Genomic DNA, 20,942 nt, shown 5'->3' on the forward strand with positions numbered 1-20,942 from the left:
GCACTCTGCTCGCAGCCACCTGTGGTGTGCACTCGGTGCGGAATATAGCTCTACGCCCAGAGTGGCACGAGGTGCTGAGAGCACCTAACACCTGCCCACTGGTCTCTGCACTGGCTTTCTGGTCATTTACAGGGGGAACAGCTTCCCTGCCTGACATGCTTTTGTGGGTGCTGTTATCACACCGTTCTCAAGAGGTGGCCGTGGTGCGAGTCAGTCTTGCATTGCCAGACACCACTGGTCTCTCTAGGAGATGATACCCAAGAGGAAGGCCCCATGTTCTGGGACCCCCAATCTTCTACACACTGATCACTCTGCTAAGAGGAGGTGCCCCAGTGTAACCTACCTAGGTATTTATTCGGCTCCTCTCACTGCAGTGCCAGGATTCCTTCTCCCTTCACGCAGAGGGAGATTCAGCATCAGGCCTCCGGAAATCCTGTCTGCAGGCTTGTGCGTTTGTTTACTAGGCTGCAAATCCCTTTTATTGTCCCAATGCAGCTGATTTTGGAGCTGGCTCCCAAATGAGATGATTGCTGTTTACTGTGCTCAGCGGCATCAGTTGGGCTTGTCTCCATCTCCTGCCACCTGGGGTTGCTTTGCAGAGACGCTCCTGCCCACGTGCAGAGTAACAGCCACTCTGCTCACAGCCGGCAGAGGGCATGAAACAGTGGTCACAGTGCAGCGGAAATCCACCCATCCTGAGTCATCGCCCGCATTCCAGAGGGTGCCAACCAAAGGCATCCGATCCATTCATTATGGCAGCGATCAGCTATTATGGTTAAAAACCAAACGGATTCAACAGATTCAACTCAAAGCCCGGTGAGATCAGAGCTCTCCCAGGCAGATGGTTCCCAGGTAATTAGCTCCCTGCTTGTTTTTATGATAGAAGCAATTGTAAATGAGATGGTCTTTGCTCGTGCATTGAAGGTAGTTCCCAATAGCAATGTAAAGCAGTTACCTCTTCCTATGTCATCCAGAGGTATCACTGTGCTTCCGATTCAGGCCAAGCCCTGGGCCTACATCGACTCATTTGCGATCGCTTTGTAACCCCAGATTTATGGGTAGCCCTAGCCGCCCGCAGTGAGGCAACTGCTCCCTAGAAATGTCGTTTGGTCACTAAACGCCATCAGTACAGTCGGTGCTGTATAAAGCAATGGAGACATGGGCCAGATTCTGAGCTCCCAGGCATTGGTGTAAATCTGGAGAGACCCCTCCAGTCAACGGCGTCACACTGATGTAACAGAGATCAGAATCTAGCCGATGATCTTTGCCCTGGGGAGTACATGGGCCAAGTTCTATCCTTGGAGGCAAGTGTTGGATTCACAGTGCTGTTAATGGGAGCAGTGCCTGTGCAGCTGAGAGTAGGATTTAGCACTGAATAAATACCAGAAATGCAGGCGAGATCTTCAGAAACCTGATCAGAGACCAGGGCAGGATTCATCCATACAGGTGTAAATCTGGAGCAACTGCACTGATTTCACTGGAACTACTCCAGATTGACACCACTTAAGAGTGACCACTCTTGCTTGGAGTGGTACAGTTGGGACCCAATTCTGATCTCCATTTCTCCAGTGTACACCTGATTTACACCAGTTTGAGATGAGAAGCTGGCCCTTGGCTTGCTTTTATCCTCTGTTGGATTTTCCTTTGAAAGCCTGTGCGGAGGCAGCGTGTGTTGAGGAGGGCTCAGGAACAGATGCCGTCGCTCCACTGATTTATGTAGTGTAGCCTGGTCTCAAAATCAATTATTGAACAGTCATTAACAAACTGCATTTTCTAGATGGCCGAGGAAGGCTGGGAGCATGCATGTCATTAATTCTGAACAGGGCCCCTGAGTTATTTCTCCCTGCTGGTTCCTGACCGCTGGGAGTTTAATTCACAACCCACACTACCGTGAATTACACCTATGATCGGATTACCCCTCCCGCAGTAATCACGCCCATTCAGAATTTACATTCGGGGTCACATCTCCACTGCCTGGGCCATGTAGAACGGAACAGGAAAAGGCACTGCACAATGCTGGATGGGCCACAGCATGGTCCAGTGGAGACAGCACTGGGCTGGGAGTCAGGAGAGTCGGATTTAATTCCTTGCCTGCCACTGACACACTACGTCACCTTGGCCATATCACTCAATGTTGCCAATCCCCCAAAGCCATGCGACGGACCCCCAAATCAGGAGAGTTTAGCAGAAGAGTTATGTGGTGGGTTTTGGCCTGTCTTCTGATGTTTGAATGCCTCCTGCCTCCTGTCCCCAGTGTGTGTGTGTGTCTGTTACCGCGGCACTTCTCCCAACTGTATAGTGTAAGGGGCTTTTGGGCCTGGCTGCAGGAGCTCAGCACCCTTGTAGGTGGCTGCATGTTTCAAGCAACAGGAAAGAGGAGGCCCCCAGGGCTGTGGGGGTTATTTCATTCCAGTGATTTTAGGTAAAGAGTCTGTTAAAGATAGATATACACATTTAAATTCATTTTAACCCAAGTTGTAACCTGCCGTGTAGCACAGGAGCCAAGTACCCCTGACATGCTGGATAGAACATTGATTTTCAATAGTGAAAGCTTCAGAACCTAGCTGGACAGCCCAAAACAGATACAGATGCCTCTGCTAGCCCAGAGCGGCATTCATGGCTCAAATGACAGCGGCCACTGAAGTCCTTACTCAGCACCAGGAAGCTTCATGACATTTGACTTGTGCGGTTTCCTCCCCATTTTTCCTTCCGAAGCGGGGCTGCCCCTGGCAGACTCCCCCTCCAGCTGGGCATGACAGCCACAAAGGAAATCCCACCATCTGAGGGAGGGAGGGAAGAAGGGGATCATTATTAATCCTGGTCTACATCTAGGGACACCGAGGCACAGAACAATTATGTAACTCGCCCAAGATCATCCAGCGAGTAAGTGGCAGCACCAGGGTCAAAACAAAGCTACTACCAGAAGCATCTGGCACTGGCCACTGTAAGAGACAGGATACTGGGCTCGAGGGCCCATCGGTCTGACCCAGTGTGGCTGTTCTTATGAGTCCCTGGCCTTGTGTCCCATACTTAAACCATTAGACTGGAGGCCAAATCCTCAGCTGGTGTAAATTTGGCATAGCTCCATCAACCCCTCTGGTGCTACAATGATTTGCAGCCACCAAGGAGCTGGCTTTGGGTTTATTTTTCCATGGTAATTTTGCACAGTCCTTTTGCAATTTCTTGGTGTGACCCTGGGGCAGGGCTTTATTTGATTTTTTTCTCTTTTTTTTCCTTGTAATTCTCCTTATGCTTCTACTGCAACCAGGGAACAAGCCCAGAGCCCTCCTGTGCCTAGCAGAACATCTGCCTCTGCTTTTATGGGCCTCAAAAACTGAGAGCTCAGATCGTACGGGGGTTGGCTTTTTAGTAACATTTCTATTTGCTTTTTCACATTGATGCCTTTATTACAAAGTCACAGCAGAATTGTAACAGTGAAGTCATGGTCCAGGAGGAGATTTTCATTACAAGTCCCTGTTTTCAGGCAGTTATTACTTTTTGGGGGTAGGGTAGATTACCTTTAGGTTGAAATTGCTCATGTTTATTCTTAGGCCAAATGGCAGAGATTTAATATAGGAAGCCTCTTCTCTTCTGATCCCAGGGTGAACAGAAGAGGCAATAAAGCATTTCCCTGGGTTTTTTGGGTTTGTTTTTTTTTGGCTGGGATAATTCAATTTTTAATGCTTCAAATGTGCTTAGGACTCCGTGAGGATATGGACTCCAAAGCACAAGGGCAAAGAAGATTTAGAAGTAATGTTCTGTTTGAATCTTGTTTATTGCCCAGCACTCACATACGGCAGCATCAGGCACTACAGAAATACCTGCAAGAGAAATACCCAGGCAGTACAGACCTGATCCTGAGAGGTGCTTTACTCCCTCTGCTTCCAGTTGCAGTCTGGCAGGATCTGGCCTATGTTTTCAAGAAGGCTCAGCTACCATGGAGAACAATGGACATTCACACTCCGCCTCCAATGCTGAGAGCATTGGTTGCTGTTTAGTGCCGAACATTTTTTTGTTTTAATCCAGCCAGACACTTTCATGAGGCACCAAGGTACAGAGCTCGGGTTCCACCCAAGTTTGCGAGTGGGTGTGCATCCGCACCTCCATGCATTGACTCTGATGCAGCCCTGCACCTCTTCTCGCTTCTCATCCATCCAAGGGCTTGGCCAGGCTTCCTCTGAGAAGCTGAGTCCTACGTGATGCGTTTGAATGTGCGATCAGCTGTCTGCTTACAATAGCAACACACACTGCACTCTGTGACTCACCTCTAGGCAAGGGGCCCCTCCCAAGATCCATAATATTTTAGAAAGAGTCTCACCATGCCCAGAATTCTGCCCAGCCGGGGCAATAAACTCATGCTGATCATGCCCAAAGACTGGTGCTTGCAGCTCTCGGCCCTGGCACAGAATCTGCTTCCACCTTCCTGCAGGGCTAATAACAAAACGTGACTACACATTTTTCAAGGCACGTGGGAGCAGCAGGGAAGAGCTGAAGCTACAAGAATTCACAGAGGCTAATGCAAGGTGAAAAACCACAGTGTGTCCTGCCAATCCAGATAGAAAGATTTCTGAGGCTGCTGGCCCTGCTTGGCAGGCCGCCGTTAGAAAGAACTCTTCAAAAATAGAAGTGTGCTAATCTCAGGAACCTGCTGGAATTCTCAATGACATTAATGAAGTGTTTTAAAGGCAGAGCGAGCGCCTTGGCTTCTTGGGTTGTGCCATTCCTTGTAATTTTCCACAACAATCTAAAGGCGGCACTGGGAGGCCCAGGGCACAGCTCTCTGGAATGGAGTTCTGCTCGACAAGGGAACAGCAAAGACTAATGCCAGGCGGGCTCTTCACCGGCACAGGAAGCACGGCATGCAGCGCTGCGCCCTGGAAATGGGAGGGGGAGGAAGGAAAGTGAATGTGCCACATGGGGGTGGGAGTGGCAGTGTAGTCTAGCAGATAGGGTGACCTGTGTTTTCAAGAGACCTGGCCTGCTGGGTGACCATGGGCAACTCTCATCCCTCCCCATGCCTCAGTTTCCCCATCTGTACAGTGGGGTTAAAGATACTGGCCTTTGTATAAGAACTAGGTATTACTAATCCAAAGATGTCCCTTTCACCTCCTCTTAGCACTGGATGACCTCTTGGATGGAGAGGGAATATATTCATAACCAAACTACTGGTGGGAATTGCTGTTCTCCTAATCTCAGAGAATTGGATATTTATGCAGCTGTTTTAAAGCAGTTAGAGAACTGTACAGGGAGTCAGGTCACCTAGATTCCATTCCTTGACTCATTGTAACATCTACCAGCCCTCCGGGTAACTGATAGTTACTCATGCCTTGATGGGGTTAGTTTTATGCCAACACGGATGCACAATCTGTTAACACAAGCAAGGCTGTTGTTAACAGGACACAGATAAGGAATTGTCTTTACCACTGTTTTACTTCAACAGAGTTGTACTCGCTTTTGTTTGTAGCTCAGAGTCACAGCTTCATTCTTGCCAATTTGGTCTTTTTCTATTTGGCAAACGGTGATATATTTTCTTGTCCCTGGTGGAGTTTGAAATTAACCTTTTGGTTTTTGTTTGCAGCTATAAAGGCTCAGGACGGGTCTCATTTTATGTCTGTTCTATCCTGTTACAGTATCTACAAGTTCAAAGAGATATTCTCTAGCAGCTGAGGTCAAAGTTAGAGCCTAAATACTTGAGACTAGCACCTGGATTCATACTAGCCTAGATTTAAAAAAAAAAAAAGTTAAGGTAGGACTCATACAAAAACAGCATCTTCGGCTCAGTGCTCCCTCTGCTGACTCTGACAAGGTGGTTCACAAAGAGCACAAAGAAGGTGAGTGCACAACAGGGTCACTTCAAACTCCTCTCGGAACTAGTGGGAAAAATTCAGTAATTAACCGATAAATGTGTCTGATTCCGCAAGCAAGAGGTTAATGCAAACACTGCCATAAAAAGAAGGGCAACGCGGTGTGTCTCTTACTTTGAATAATGTTGGCAGCAGACAATACAGCTTGAGTTCATGACACGATTGGTCTAAATGACTGGCTGAGATCACAATGGCTTGATCACAGTAGTCAGACATCACCAAGCCTTCCTCCCTCTTCCAATGAAACTGAATCTGTGGATCAGCAGCAAGGAATCAGAGCATTTCCAGGGTCAGATTTAACTGTGGGGGAAGGTGTTGGGCCAGTAATGTACATGTCAAAATCCAACCCAGCCCCAGCGGGTCTGTCCTCTCCCCAGGCATGTGAGTAGTTGCTGGTAATGGGAATTGGGGGTGGGTGTGCATGGAGAGGTGGTTAAGATGCCTACGGTACGTCTACACTTCAGTGGGGAGCTAACCTCCCAGCCTGGGTAGACAGACTCATGAGAGCTTGGCTCGAGCTAGCACACTACCAAGAGCTGTGTGGACATGGTGGCTCAGGGTACAGCTTGGGCTCTCAAGCCCACCCGGGCTCCTAGACGTGAGAGGCCAAGGTGCAGCCCAAGCTGCAGCACCCACACTGCTATGTTTAGCGTGCTAGGTCAAGGCGCTTGCTTCCAGCCTTCAATGCTGACATACCCCTAGGGGCCTGCTGATGCGAGGAACCAGAACGCATCACCTTGGAGCAAAAGTTTGTGGCCTCTTACAGCTTCCCCAAGAGTCAATGGGCTTGGAGTAAGAATCACAGTTCATTCTGCAGGGATCTACACCCAGCTCCATTCCCCCACTGAAAGCTCTGCTGTGAGGTGACTCTTCCCCCAGGAGGTATTTCCACTGGAAGCCTGTGTTAAGAGGAACAATAATGACCTGCCCTAGGGAAGAGACCATGCTGTCGTACAGGTTGAATGTGCAGAGTGTAAAAAAGATGAAAATGGCTGAGAACTGGACAAGTAACAGAATGCGAATCCCAGTGATGAGTCAGTCTGGTGATACCCTAAACAAAAAGAGCTCTCAGCCTTGATTGTAGCTCTGTTCCCATCTCTTCTCCCTGATTCAACAGCCACTCTAGGCATCACACTGACACCGAGAGTGACAATTCTGGAATCTTATTATATAGGTTACTGTAGCATAGGAGCCCCAATCCCACACCAATACCCTCTCCTGTTATCTTAGTGCCTTTAGAAATGGACTCTGCCCACCACAGGTTTAAATCGTGTTGCTTGTTCAGAGGGAAGCATGGAAGCCATGTCAAACCCATCACAGAGATCCCTTTCTAAGGCTAGTCTTGGAAAAAGAAACCACTGGTCACGCAGGATGCTAGCGTAGGCCAGAATCCCCAAATACTCACCACTCGTTCCATCCCTGAATAGTTCCAGCACCATGAGCAATTGGTGACGTTATTAGCAGCTTCGTACAGAATCTCACTGAAGACAATTTGCAATATTAAGTGCTTAGGACTCCGCTCGGTCCAGTGGAAATACTGCCACTCGGGGAAAACCACCCAAAAGAGAAGAAAATCCAAGCTCAGCCCTGCTTCTATGGCCATTTTGCAGCAGTGCCAAGGCACGGTTTAGGCAGGATAGAAGGGTAGAGGGTGTAAGAAAGACGGCCCTCATGGTGATCAGGTGGGTCCCGCCCCTAGAAGAGTTCAACAGTTCAATTTGAGACTGGGCTGATCAAAGAACCCAGAATGATTTCTAAAAAGGGATAACGTTTAGATACCCCGTCGAGCCCTCCCTAAGTGAGGAGCTGCAGTTCGGCAGACACAGGGGCCTTTCCCTATTGTAAACACTGAGGTATGGATTTATTGCAACAAATTAATACTTTGCACTGATGTTTATAAAATACCGCAGGCATTCAAACGTAAGTTAAACCTCACACAACGTCCAACCCCTTTAGGTTGCTATTATCCTCATTTTACTGAGGCACAAAAAGGCCCAGATATTTAAAGGTATTTAGGCACTTAGGAGCCCAAATCCCATTGATAGACAAAGTGCCTCATCCCTTTTGAAAATGAGACTTGGGCTCCTAAATTGGTTAGGTCTTGCAATGCTGAGTGCAGCAACGCCTAAATACCTTTCAATATCCAGACCTTCATGACTTGTCCATTGTCACAGAAGGAGACTGGTGATGCTAAGAACAGAACCCAGATCTCCTGACTCCCAGTGCTGTGCTTTAACCACTACACAATGCATCCTCTGAGCACATGGGGCTGGGGGCACTTTATAGCTAGAAAAGGTTTACCCTGTGCCATTCTTGGATTGCCTCAGACCTGGACTGCGCTAGAGCAAGTTGGATTGTGCCACTGGCTCAATTAGAATGTTGATGTAGTGAGTCGGCCTGGCTCCCGGCCACACCAGAGAGAGAGGAACCAGAACAACCACCTCAGTGGGCGGAGCCATCACCACCTGTCCCCGCCCCCCGGAAGTCAAGGGGCGGGACAGGAAGTATAAAGGCCCGGCCCCAACGCTCAGTTGGAGCCCGGCGGCTGGAGAGGACAGACGCTCCTGCCCGAGCTCCTGCTAGACCGAGCCTTCCCCGAGCCAGGTACCCGGAGGAGGACTGGCCGAGCCTTCCCCGAGCCAGGTACCCGGAGGAGGACTGGCCGAGCCTTCCCCGAGCCAGGTATCCAGAAGAGGACTGGCCGAGCCTGCCCCGAGCTCGGTACCCCGAGGAGCTGTTGGAGCATCCCCCTGACCCAAGTCCGGAGGAGCAGCCCGAGCTAGCCGGCTCTCAGCACGGCGAGGAGCCCATGGTGTGGGACCCAGCGCCCGACCCCAGAGACGAGCAGGTACCCGAGGAGGGGGGGATGGAGTGTAGCCCGGGGGTAGCCGACCCTTGTCAGGCTGAGGGCACTGACACGCCCATGTCAGTGTGTTGCGGTCAGGACCCCACTGACCAGCGGCAGTGATAGCCGCTACTAGGGCTGGGACACAGTGGAGTGGGTGGGCCTGTGTCCCCCCCTGCCACCCCACTCACGGGTGGCAGACTCCCCCTCCTGCCAGCATTCAGGCAGAGAAGCCGGCACTTACCTGAGCTTCCTGAGACCGATGCCACTGCCCTGCCCCAGAGGGCCAGGGCTTATTGAACTGCTGTTGCCCTGCCCTGCCCCAGAGGGCCAGGGCTTATTGAACTGCTGTTGCCCTGCCCTGCCCCAGAGGGCCAGGGCTTATCGAACTGCTGTTTTGCTGCCCCGCCCTGACTGAGGGCTTGGGCTTAAACTAGTGATTTTGTGTGCTCAGCCCCTGCTGTAAGGACCTGAGCCTTGGACTATTGTTTATTGCCCCGCCCTGACTAAGGGCCCAGGCTTACCTTATTAACTTTGTTATTGCTCAGCTCCTGCCACAAGGACCTGAGCCCTGAACTATTGCTGTAGCTCAGCTCCTGCTACAAGGACCTGAGCCCTGGACTAATGCTGTCCGCTCAGCCCCTGACTGAGGGCTTGGAGCTTAAACCCCTGACTCTGATTACTCAGCTCCTGCTACAAGGACCTGGGCCCCTTGAACTATTGTTTGCCGCCCCGCCCTGACGGAGGGCCTGGGTTTATCTCAGTGACTCTGTGTGCTCAGCCCCGGACTGAGGGTCTGAGCTTAGAACTGTTATTTGCTGCCCCGCCCTGACTGAGGGCGTGGGCCTTATTGACTGCTTGCCTTTTGTTCAGCCCGCCTGAGGGGCGGAAGCCCTGGACCTTCGGAGACTGATAACAAACTTAGGCCGTGTAGTGAGTCGGCCTGGCTCCCTGGCGCACCTGAGAGGGCCGAGCCCCTGCACCGGACTGTTACAGTTGAGTACAGCATATCTGACACATCACTGCTTAACAACAAAAACCCAAACCCACAGACAAAGGGAGGTGCTTTCTCGGGTACTTCCAGCCAATGATCCACTGGCCATTCACAGATTTGCTGCTTCCAAAGATGCAATACATGCCAACTTAACAGTTCCACTTCAGATCACTCCTCTGCTTGCCACACAACACTTACACTGAAAACAAGTAAAAGTTTATTGAACAAAGTGTAGAAATTCATGTGATAGCAAGAAGTACTAAAAACATATGGTTACATATAAAATAAAATCATGTTCTAGAACCTAGACACTTTCATGTCTTAGAGAGCAATGCTCACCCAAAGTCCTTGCACCATTTTATAGCCAGGTTTGGCTGTGATCTTTCATTCATGAGATAAGTCTCACTGTCAGCTTGCCTACTCAGTGGACGATCTAGGGTGTCTGTTTGCACCCACAGATATATCAGAATTATTGACTGTCCTTATACATAAGCCAGATGCCCCCCTGCTGGTTGCTTTTTCCTGTATATTCCTTTCTTGTAGATTTCACAATCTCAATCAGCATTTTACTTTGTCTGTAAATCAGCATCCATTGTGAGGCACACAATACACAATAACCATACAAGTGTCCGGCGAGAAGCCCTGCCTAAAAAGAACCTGTCCACAGCATGTCATCTCCTAGTTACCTGTCTTAACTTTAAGATTTTAAAAACACAATTTCCAGTATGGCTAAGTAACTCCTTAAATATTATCCATGAAAACATTTTGAAATGATTATGGAGACCTGTGGGCTACTGCCTCTCAGTAGAGACCTTTCATGTCACCCTTTGGTGAACTAATATGCCTATATCTGACCCAGGGGATCCCTGTGCAACCCTATGTATCCCTTGTGCTCTCTGTTGGTTGGCACCAAGAAGTCCCTGGGTCACACCTCACTCCTCAAATTGATACAGTAGGGCTCAGCCACTGGCTAATCTGTAGGTGTCAGCTCAGAACCCCCCTTGCCAGGACAGTGGTGGGATTTTCAAAAGACTTACAAGCAGACACCTCATTGATTTGCTATAGGATTTGTGCTTCAAACTCACTTTGGTACTTTCAAAAATCCCACCCTAAAATGTCTTCCTGTTAAATAGATTCCTTCATGCCAAAGGATGTGCTAAAAGGTCTGGTGCCACTTTTTGCTTTATCTTTTCCTGGTTGCTATTTCTTGACCTAGCTTGACCTCTCTGCTATGGAGATTGGTGTCCAATACTGAAGTCAGAATGATTACACCTACTACTTCCAGTCTGGCAGGGGCAATCAATAGCTTCTGAGACACTGATTAGAGCACAAAGCAGCTGGTGAAGAAGCTGCAACAGAAGTAAAAAAGGAGGAAAGAACTGGGATGGGTGGTTTTGCATGTAGGTTGAAAAGCTATTTATATTTAATTGGGCATCATGCCTCAGTGGCTGCCTCTGCTGTAAAGAAAAGTACCTGAGAAGCAATAAATAAAAAGTTTAAAGAGAATCTAGGTGCAAACGTAGACTCGAGAGGAGTTTTCCAACTCATTACTTCTGACAGGGATTCGCTGCCAGTATTCTAGAGCGACCTTCCACTTTGCTGGTTTGTTAGTCAAATGACAGGGATTGTTTCTGTTTTACAAGTATGCAAATCCAAACTCTTCTCACTTTAGTTTGCTGCTGTGTGATTACAAAGTACAGTTTGTGTTTATCAGTAGGCTTAGCCAGATACCTTGCAAGGCTTCTCAATGGCATCTAGTCCCAGGAACAGCCATGAAGTATTTCTGCATAGAATAAGGCATACAAGACAGCAAGAAAATCAATAGCACATAAAATCTGCTGTTAGCTGCAATTTCAGAGGACACTGTCATGTTAAATATCATGTTTTCTTTTTAAAAGTCCTATCCTGCTTATTAGTAACACCTGAAAGTATCAAAGGAACATTTATCTACGGAAAAAACAACCAACCACTACATTTATGTGAACATTTTGTACCTACTACTTTCACAAGTACACCTAAGATTACTGCAAGAGGTTAGAGAAAAAAACTCCTCTATTTTTTAATTTGTTCACTTTGTGTGTGACAGCATTTTGTGCAGAGTCGTTTCAATGTCTTTGCTGCTTGAGAGAAAACTTTTTTTTAAAAAACATGCCATGAAAATTGGTAAAAGAATTTAGGGAACGCGTGTTGTTTGGCAATCAGACTAGATTTCATGTCAATGATGCCCCCTTTAAAACTGGGTTTTTAAAACCTAAATTACTTTTAAATCATATATGCTGATTGGTCTGTTTTCACTTCACTCAGCTTGGACAATGAAAACAGATTGCGTCTGTTTTGCTCTTATTTTGGAGCGCCTGCATTCTAGTAGTTAGAGCACTGAGTAGGAGTCAGGACACAGATCCTATGTCTGGCTCTGCCATCATGTTGCTGTGTGACCTTTGGCGTGTCATGTATGTCCGTGCCTGAGTTTCCCCCTCTGGGATTGTGAGAATTCATTAGCTAATATTTGGAAAGTGTTTGAATATAAGCACTATATACAGTGAATGCTGTACAGTATTATCAGTCAATTTCACTTTCCGGTTCTTGAGTATTACCACAATGCTTCAATGTTTGGGCTGCACATACTGCAAGAGAATGGTTACATCAAAAATATCAATTAAAAACAAAAACTCCAAAATCTAAGCATAAATACCGACACATTTCTGTCACTTGGGTTTTATACTTTTTTAAAAAACAAGATCAAAGGTTGGAGCCTTGTATCAACCTAGCAGTCATAGGCGCCGACTCCACGGGTGCTCCGGGGCTGGTGCACCCACAGGGAAAAATTAGTGGGTGCTCTGCACCCACTGGCAGCCAAACTCCTCTTTCCCCCACCCCCTCCGAACGCGCCACCCCTCTCCTCTGCCTACCTGCCAACGCTTCCCGCCCAGCTGCTGCCAAATAGCTGTTTGGCCGCTCTGGGAAGCGGGGAGAGGGGAGTGGGAACACGGCGCACTAAGAGGAGGAAGCAGGGAAGAGGTGGGGTCGGGGATTTGGGGAAGGAGTTGGAATAGGGGCAGGGAGGGGGCGGAGTTGGGGTGGGGACTTTGGGGAAAGGGTTGGAATGGGGGAAAGACCTCATGGAAGGGGTGGAGCTGGCCACCCACCAGCGGGAGCAGAAGTCGGCGCCTATGCTAGCAGTGTCTCTAATGTGACTCATGGCAAATGCTAGGATTGTCTCAGTGGAGCTGGGAGTCAAACAGAAGATGTTGCTTGCCAGCGGAAGTGTATAAACATAACACTCCTATGTTTGGGAGCAGTGTGAAGAACATGGTGGGTTCTAGCAACAAGACTTCACTAACCCTCTGGCTAAGGTTTCTGAGTGGTCATTCTTCTCCTGGCCATGACTGATTCTCAGCAGCAGGGCAATTACAGAGAGACACTCTGTGTGAAGAACTTATTTCACGTGAAACACTCATTTATTCAGCACAGAAATCCCAAAATAGAATATACAAATCCAGGCTAAAATTAGTTTTATAAAAAATGCATCATTTTTATAGCATGCTGTCATTTAGCACAGCGGCATTTAATAATGTGCATGCTTGAACTCCCTCTTCATATTCCACTAGCTGCTACTTCGTCTCCTGCAGTGGGATAGTTGCCCTGTGCACTTCAGAGACCATGGAAAGTTGAAGATGCTGCCGTATCCAGCAGTCAGTATCCTTTCTGATTAACTGCAGAGGCAGAGCTTTCACTCCTGAGGCCCAAGAATGGCCACTCACCCATTCTGGGGGATCCCTTAGCCAACAGTTACATTAAGTATTCGTGGACAAGAACAAGTTGCCCATACAAAATTTAGCTCTCCATGGGCCTGATCCCAGGAGATGCTGAAAGTCTGATTAACATCCACAGCTATTAATGAAGTCAACAGGCACTGTGAATGCTCAGCACCTCTCAGGAGAAGGCCCCTCTTGGTAGTTACTTTTTAAAGGGCTTCCTCCCAAGGAAGGCTAAGAAACACTCAGATAGTTTCTAATGACTTGTCCCAAGAATACCGATTCCAATGGTCCCATGAGCAGCTTTCTAGAGAGGGAACCATGTGTTTCTGGGTGTTCTCGTGCCCTCCAACGTGACTCACAAGCAGAGCTACATTTTGAGGACATCTCCATAGAGCAACTCTTGTGCTGTTTAATGAGTTCTAATTCCATTCGCTCCCAATGGCAAGAATGGCATTTCCAGAGAGGAAACAACAATAGATCAGAAGGAAAGAAACAATTCATTAGATCTGCCCCTTCACCATTAGCCAAAACTAGCAATCAGGAGAACTTCTTCCGCGGTGTCCACATCACAAAAACCGCCATGCATCTAGGAGCGAATGGGCATTCCATTCCCACCTGCTGCCCAGAAGTGGGCTTTTTTGGGTATGAGGCATAGTAGTGGCAGTGGGAGGTGGAGGCAGGGTGCATAAAGCTTGCAACACCACTACAACTGCTGTGTGGACAAACAGAAGGCAGTCTCCGCTGTACCAATGACAAGCATTAAAATCACATACGAAACTAAAGCAGCAACAGAATCAGCTAACAGCAGATGCTTACTCCTAACAAAGACACTTGTACTGGCACATTAAGCCATAGCAAGAGAGAAGGGGATAACACAATGCAGTCTATACCACTCTTCTCCTCATGTTACTGGGATGTCCTCTGGAATCATGAAGCTGGAAACAACACATTGGGGTATGTGTGGGGAAGGTGGGATTTGAGGTGGGGGTGAAAGAGTTGAAACTACATTTTCAGAATCCCTATTTACAATTCCAGATCTATTTATATGATAAAAACAGTAAATATTAAATGATCCTCTTTCAGACAAGCCTTTTATATCCACTCAGCTATGAAGCCCAAAACTATTACCGTAAATCCATGAGAGAAGGATGTGTGTGCTGTAAAATAATTTTGTGATGTATTCTTGTTATACTCGTCCTCTAGTCTAAAATGTGCTTTGGTCTAATCTGAAGATGCTGCGCAGAACTTCAGTTAAACTGGGAGGAGAGTCTGTTCTTTCCCAAGGTTGGCTGGTCTCTCTTCTCTCTGACACAGAGAACCTCAGTGTCCCCTATAGCAGTTTTATGTCCTTCATGCTTTCAACCATCCATGTCTGTGAATTTTCTCTTCCTGTAATTCTGCACCAGGCTGGATGCTGTGATCTGAGAAGCCTGCCCCTTCTCCCAGCACTGAAAGTCATTCAGCCCTTTCTGGCCAGCTCGAAACAACGCTCGTTCCAGCTCATCCAGCCGTGCCACCAGTGCAGAGGTGTCCTCATTGTAGGCATTCTGGGAGGAGTCCATGATGCGACGGAAACGGCCAATAAATGTCTACGGGAGAGAAGCAGAATTACCAATGGCTAAGGGAGATTCTTCTTGAACTCAGGTACTAGAGGCCTTTGCTTACGGAGCTGAAAGATCCAGGGTTCTAGTTCCTATGCTGTCTGTATGTACGCAGCCAAGGATTTGTTCTGGGCTAGCACCTGAGTGCTGGTACTGAGCTCGACGTACTCAAGGATAAGCTTTACCTAACTGGGGTGGATGGATGAGTGTACAAAATCCTGGCTAGAAAGTATGTGCATCACTGGGTGGAATTAGATTTGGTCAAGTGTGATTGTTGCTTTCTAGTGGCTGGCCAAGAGAGGCTACTAAAACATAATACAACTATAATTCCACCTCCATTCATGGGGAGAAGTCACTGGTTTTGGAGCAAGGGGCCTTGCTCGGCTGCAGGCCATTAATCTGTGATCATGCATTTGCTACAATGCTGCTTAATGTTCTTTCTCAAAATTGAGCCAAATGAGACTCCCCCTTTTAAAGGCAATATTACTACTCCTGATTGCATTTACCAAACACAAACCTCCCTCTGCCTCCGAAGCACTTGGGATGCTGCTCAAACAGTTTCACATTCAGTACAATTAAAAAAACATACAATACAAACACAATACATTTTAAAAGCTAAACAAAGAGGGGATAATTGAAAAGATTTTTTTCCCTACCACCGGGGTAAAAAAAAAAAAAGAAAAAAAAAACATGTAATAAGTTACAAAGAAAGGAAAAAGGGTTAAACTCTTGATAATCTTTGGAAATTGGGTTTAAGATTACTTGGGAAACCATGCTTTTAGAAGCACCAGTCTCCAATTATGACTGGGTTTTATTTATTATTTCTAGTATATGCATTTATTTGGCATCTAAAACTTTGGTATTTGGGTGCTCTACAACCACCAAATAGAGACTTTCAAGCTCTCAGTGAGGTCTCTGAAATTTAGTCACACATTTCATTTATACTTCTTTGAACGTTAGTTTATTTATGTCATGATATACAAGACTCATTAACAGGGAGGAGGGACACTGTGGTGGGGCTGATCCTCACTCCAGTCAGGAAGGGGTTAATCAGCACCCAGCCCAGCACACCAGCGAAGCCTGTGAGGAGCAGGTCCTTACACGGGAGTATCCCTGCTCAGGGCAATTTGGCACTCAGAGGAAAGCTGAGCCCCCGAGGCTCACAGCGCAGGGGCTGCTTATGAATCTCTGCCAAGGACCATCTTTACGTTGTGTTCTTTCTATTACAGTCCCAGGCATTCAGCCTGAGCCCCTCAGACACACAGACAGTTAAGACTCTAGACTCCCCCACACTCTCTTCACAGAGACTATTTAACTTCTGCCTTGCAGAGAACAATGGGGTAAGCCTGTACTGCAGGATTATTTTGTTTGCCTTTTTTGTTTTGGATGCTGTTATACCAAGTGAGCATGTAGGTGGGGGAGCAGTGTCCCTCAGATATACGACGAGAGGACTAAACCCTGCACTCCGAACCAGCAAAATAGTGATGCATACAGCCAGAGAAGGGTATCTGGGACCAAAGAGGCACATACTCTCATCCCAGTGGGATGCTCCAGAGATACAATCTCTGACAGATACTTTGCATATTCTGTTACTAAGAAGTGACACATCAAGTGTTTCTTCTTCTTGGTGACATCATGTTCCTTGTACAAAACTCACAGGACCAAATTCAGCTCCTGGATGAATACATGTGAATCTTACTGAATTTTCTGGGATCTGAATATGCACATTTGAGGCCAGAGGGCCTGATCTTGCAGTCCTTACTCAAGCTAAAAATCATGTTTTTACATGTTCTTTACAGCAAAGTTGCAGAAAATATGGAGGAGGCAGCAAAGAAAAAAGAAACCAAATCTACCAAAGGAACTAGACTTGGTTTGAATACTTGCCTGCAGTATAGTCTGAGCTATCTCTGGATTCTCTGGATTGTCAAAATTCAGGAGCTGGGAGCCAAAGCCATAGTAGTATGGCCCCATTTTATGCAGGTCAACCACATTGGCATCAGCACTGAACACTGTCCGCCAGCCTTCCTTGTAAATCTTGGGCAGTTCCACTGAAAGTATCCTCCGTTTGTTGTCATACAACCCTTTTGCTAGCCACAGGGGTATTTCCACCTTTGAACCCTGCGTGCACACAACAGAAACCCCACCCCACACACCCCAAAAAATAGGTAAATGAACTCTGATCAGGATAACAAATAAACATGAGACTCAGATGAATACTGAAGTGTCACAAGAGAGTGATTTTATTTCAATCTACAATAGTGGAAATTAATGTAAATCATAGATTTTTGGTTGTCACTGGCAAAGTCCGTAGGCATGAATTTTTTGTTAGAATGGGTGCCAAAGTATGAGGCACAGAAAGACAGCTGCATGTGTAACATGCATATATAAATAAAAACAATCTTGCAGTGTAAGGAAATTTACAAGCAGAGTCCCTGATCCTGCTGATACTTTCACATATGTGCAACTTTGCTCATGTGATTCCCCCCAATAGAATTACTTCAGGAAGTAATTTTACACATACAATTTACTTGCAGGGCAAGGTCCCTAGACCAGGGGTCATCAAACTGGTAGTTGGAACCCCTCAGGGGGGCACGAGGTTATTACATTGGGGGGGGGGTCACGAACTGTCAGCCTCCACCTCAACCCCTGCTTTACCTCCAGCATTTATAATAGTGTTAACTATATAAAAAAGTGTTTTTAATTTATAAGGGGGGGGTGTCACACTCAGAGGCCTGCTGTGTGAAAGGGGTCACCAGTAAAAAAAAAAGTTTGAGAGCCACTACCCTAGACAATAACCAGAATTTAAACTAAACAGCTAACCAACAGTAACTACATTCTCTACCAAGTATCAGAGGGGGAGCCGTGTTAGTCTGGATCTGTAAAAGCAGCAAAGAGTCCTGTGGCACCTTATAGACTAACAGACGTTTTGGAGCATGAGCTTTCGTGGGTGAATACCCACTTCGTCGGATGCAAGTAGTGGAAATTTCCAGGGGCAGGTATATATATGCAAGCAAGAAGCAAGCTAGAGATAACGAGGTTAGTTCAATCAGGGAGGATGAGGCCCTGTTCTAGCAGTTGAGGTGTGAAAACCAAGGGAGGAGAATTCTCTACCAAGAATTCTCACCTCACTACAATATTTAGTGGGCATAACACTTACAGGTCCTTAAAAAAATACCCCAGCCACAGTAATTGCATTAGTAAATGGGTTCTACAGGCTGAGGATATGCTACATAAACAAGTATTTTCTGATACTGGTGTGAAGAGCTATTACCCTTTAATTGCACTAAATATCCCACAGATCTCAGATTAGAATGGGGGGGGGGTACAATGTGCCCACACAGAACAGTTTGCAGCCCCCCCCCCCCCTTTAATACAAAAGCGCATAGCGCCTACTGCGATTGATTGCAGCCGAGGCCAAACCCGCCCACCGCAGAGAGCTCCCCTAGCAACCCCGCACGGCACCACCCTCACGGTGGAGACTACACTTCCCAGCATGCCCCGCTCCACCCCCGAGCTCAGCCCAGGCGGAGCCCCCAGGTCTCCTCAGGCCCTAGCCCCGGCGGGCAGATACAAAGCGCAGCTCCCGCCCGGCCGGCCCACGTCAGCGCCGACCCCAGCCCCCGGCCCGGCCCGCGCTCTTGCCCGCCCGCCCGCCGGTCTGTCACGTGGCCAGGCCCGGTGGTTGCCGGGAGCTGTAGTCCCCGGCGGCGGGTTACCTCCGGGATGCCGTCGCTCTGGCCGGCCGCCGCGCCCTTGCCCAGCACGGCAGCCAGGCGGGGCAGGGCAGCCTCCACGCGCCCCGGGAGCTTCTCCTGGGACATCAGGATGTCTTCCAGCGAGAGGAAATTCTCCTCGGGCCCCAGCCCGGGCCCCACTGGGAAATAGGCTTCGGCCATGGCGGGGCGGCGGCGGCGCGCTCCAACCCCGCGGCTCCCGCTCAGGCGCGGCCAGGCAGAGGCAGCCGCTAGGAACGGACAACGCGCATGCGCCACCCCGGAAGCCGGCAGCAGCGCCAGGCGAGAGCAATCGAGGGGAGACCCGGCGGGGAGTGGGTGTGCGCGTGCGCGCGCGCACGTGCCCTCACTCATACGCTGCAAATAGCCACGCTGGGTGCCTGTGCAGCTGGGCGTTGCAACCTGCGAGGCCAACGGTGTCGCACCCGGGCCCCGCCCGATGGGGGGGGGGTCTTCTCCCCCGCGGGTGCTGCACCCCCCCGCCCTGCCCGATGGATCGTTGCGGGCGGCGCGAGCAGGGGCTGGCGGGGCGCGAGCTGCCTCATGACTCTAGCGGGGGCGGCCGGTAACCGACAGCGCCGCGGCGTCGAAGCGCGGGGCCGGGGGCCAACGGGAGGCGGAGCATGTGAGGGTGAGGCCCCCTGCTGTCAGGAGGGGGCGCTCCCCTCGGACGGGGGGATCCCCCCCGGTACTCAGTGCTGCGCCTGGGGGATCCCCCCCGGTACTCAGTGGTGCGCCTGGGGGACCCCCCCGGTACTCAGTGGTGCGCCTGGGGGACCCCCCCCAGTACTCAGTGGTGCGCCTGGGGGATCCCCCCCGGTACTCAGTGGTGCGCCTGGGGGAGCCCCCCCCCGGTACTCAGTGGTGCGCCTGGGGGATCCCCCCCCGGTACTCAGTGGTGCGCCTGGGGGATCCCCCCCCCCGGTACTCAGTGGTGCGCCTGGGGGATCCCCCCCCCGGTACTCAGTGGTGCGCCTGGGGGATCCCCCCCCCGGTACTCCGTGGTGCGCCTGGGGGATCCCCCCCCCGGTACTCAGTGGTGCGCCTGGGGGATCCCCCCCCGGTACTCAGTGGTGCGCCTGGGGGATCCCCCCCCCGGTACTCAGTGGTGCGCCTGGGGGATCCCCCCCCCGGTACTCAGTGGTGCGCCTGGGGGATCCCCCCCCGGTACTCAGTGCTGCGCCTGGGGGGCCCCCCCAGTACTCAGTGGTGCGCCTGGGGGATCCCCCCCCGGTACTCAGTGCTGCGCCTGGGGGATCCCCCCCGGTACTCAGTGCTGCGCCTGGGGGACCCCCCCGGTACTCAGTGGTGTGCTGCAAAGACACAGTGCGTAACAGCTTTAAGTCTAAACCAAACAGACCCATTGCTCCCCGATCCCCCCCATCACCAGCTCTGCCCCTCTCATTGCACCCAGCCCGGCCCCTGGGGGCACCAGCCGCCCTCCGGGGATACCAGGCCCCTGGCTCCTCCCAGTGCCCACATCCCTTTCCCCACCGGTGCAGACGGGCAGTTTGCATTTGGGTTGAATCCAGGCTGGGTCTGGGACAGGTTGAGTCGTGATGTCATGAAATGCCCTCATGAGACAACGCCGCTCCCTTGCTGTGGCGTCATAACATTGCACTGGCAGGCTAACCTCCACTCAGGACCACACGGTGAAATCAGGACAGTCACGTAAAAGCCCGGCCTCTTGGGAACCTCTCGCCCCACAACAAAGGTGTGAAGAAAGGACCTGGGAATTACATGTTGCATCAAAGAGTTCATCGTGCTGTACAGACACGTAGGAAGACAGTCCCTGCCCCAAAGGAGTTACAGTTTGTTTAGATTTTTAAAATCTAGGGAGAAATTCTGGCAAAATTCTCATTCACTTTAATGGGGCCATTTTTTCATCCCTAGTGAATTTAAATTAAAACTAAAAACATATACAGGTCTGTCTCATCTTACGCTGGGGTTATGTTCCGCGGTCAGTGTGTATAGCAAAAACCGCGTATAGTCAAAATTACATTGAGTGTAATGGCGGGCGGAATCACTCGCACTACAGGAACAGTATTTAAATTATTATTTTTCTCTTTGTTTTGTTTTGGCCAACCGCGTAAAGCTGAATTCGCGTATGTTAAATGTGCATAAGATGTGACAGACCTGTAATTCA

General features: G+C 49.3%; 1 protein-coding gene, 1 long non-coding RNA gene and 1 pseudogene across 2 annotated transcripts; 2 read left to right on the forward strand and 1 right to left on the reverse strand.

Annotated features, from left to right (window-relative positions):
• Positions 1–6,063: 6,063 nt before the first annotated feature.
• LOC123349558 lies at positions 6,064–16,997 on the forward strand. Its single transcript, XR_006573582.1, has 3 exons — positions 6,064–6,245; positions 14,868–15,105; positions 16,862–16,997. It is a non-coding gene; the product is annotated as an uncharacterized LOC123349558 (long non-coding RNA).
• GINS3 (GINS complex subunit 3) lies at positions 9,911–19,039 on the reverse strand. The gene is made up of 3 exons (XM_044987716.1): positions 18,779–19,039; positions 16,947–17,180; positions 9,911–15,050 (listed from the first exon to the last, which is right to left on the reverse strand). The coding sequence occupies exons 1-3, from the start codon at positions 18,956–18,958 to the stop codon at positions 14,820–14,822; spliced, it is 645 nt and encodes a 214-aa protein (XP_044843651.1). The 5' UTR covers positions 18,959–19,039; the 3' UTR covers positions 9,911–14,819.
• LOC123349554 overlaps positions 19,031–20,942 on the forward strand; it is a 42,341-nt pseudogene continuing 40,429 nt past the window's right edge.

Source organism: Mauremys mutica, chromosome 14 (assembly GCF_020497125.1).
Source record: "Mauremys mutica isolate MM-2020 ecotype Southern chromosome 14, ASM2049712v1, whole genome shotgun sequence".
Lineage (NCBI taxonomy): Eukaryota > Metazoa > Chordata > Testudines > Geoemydidae > Mauremys > Mauremys mutica.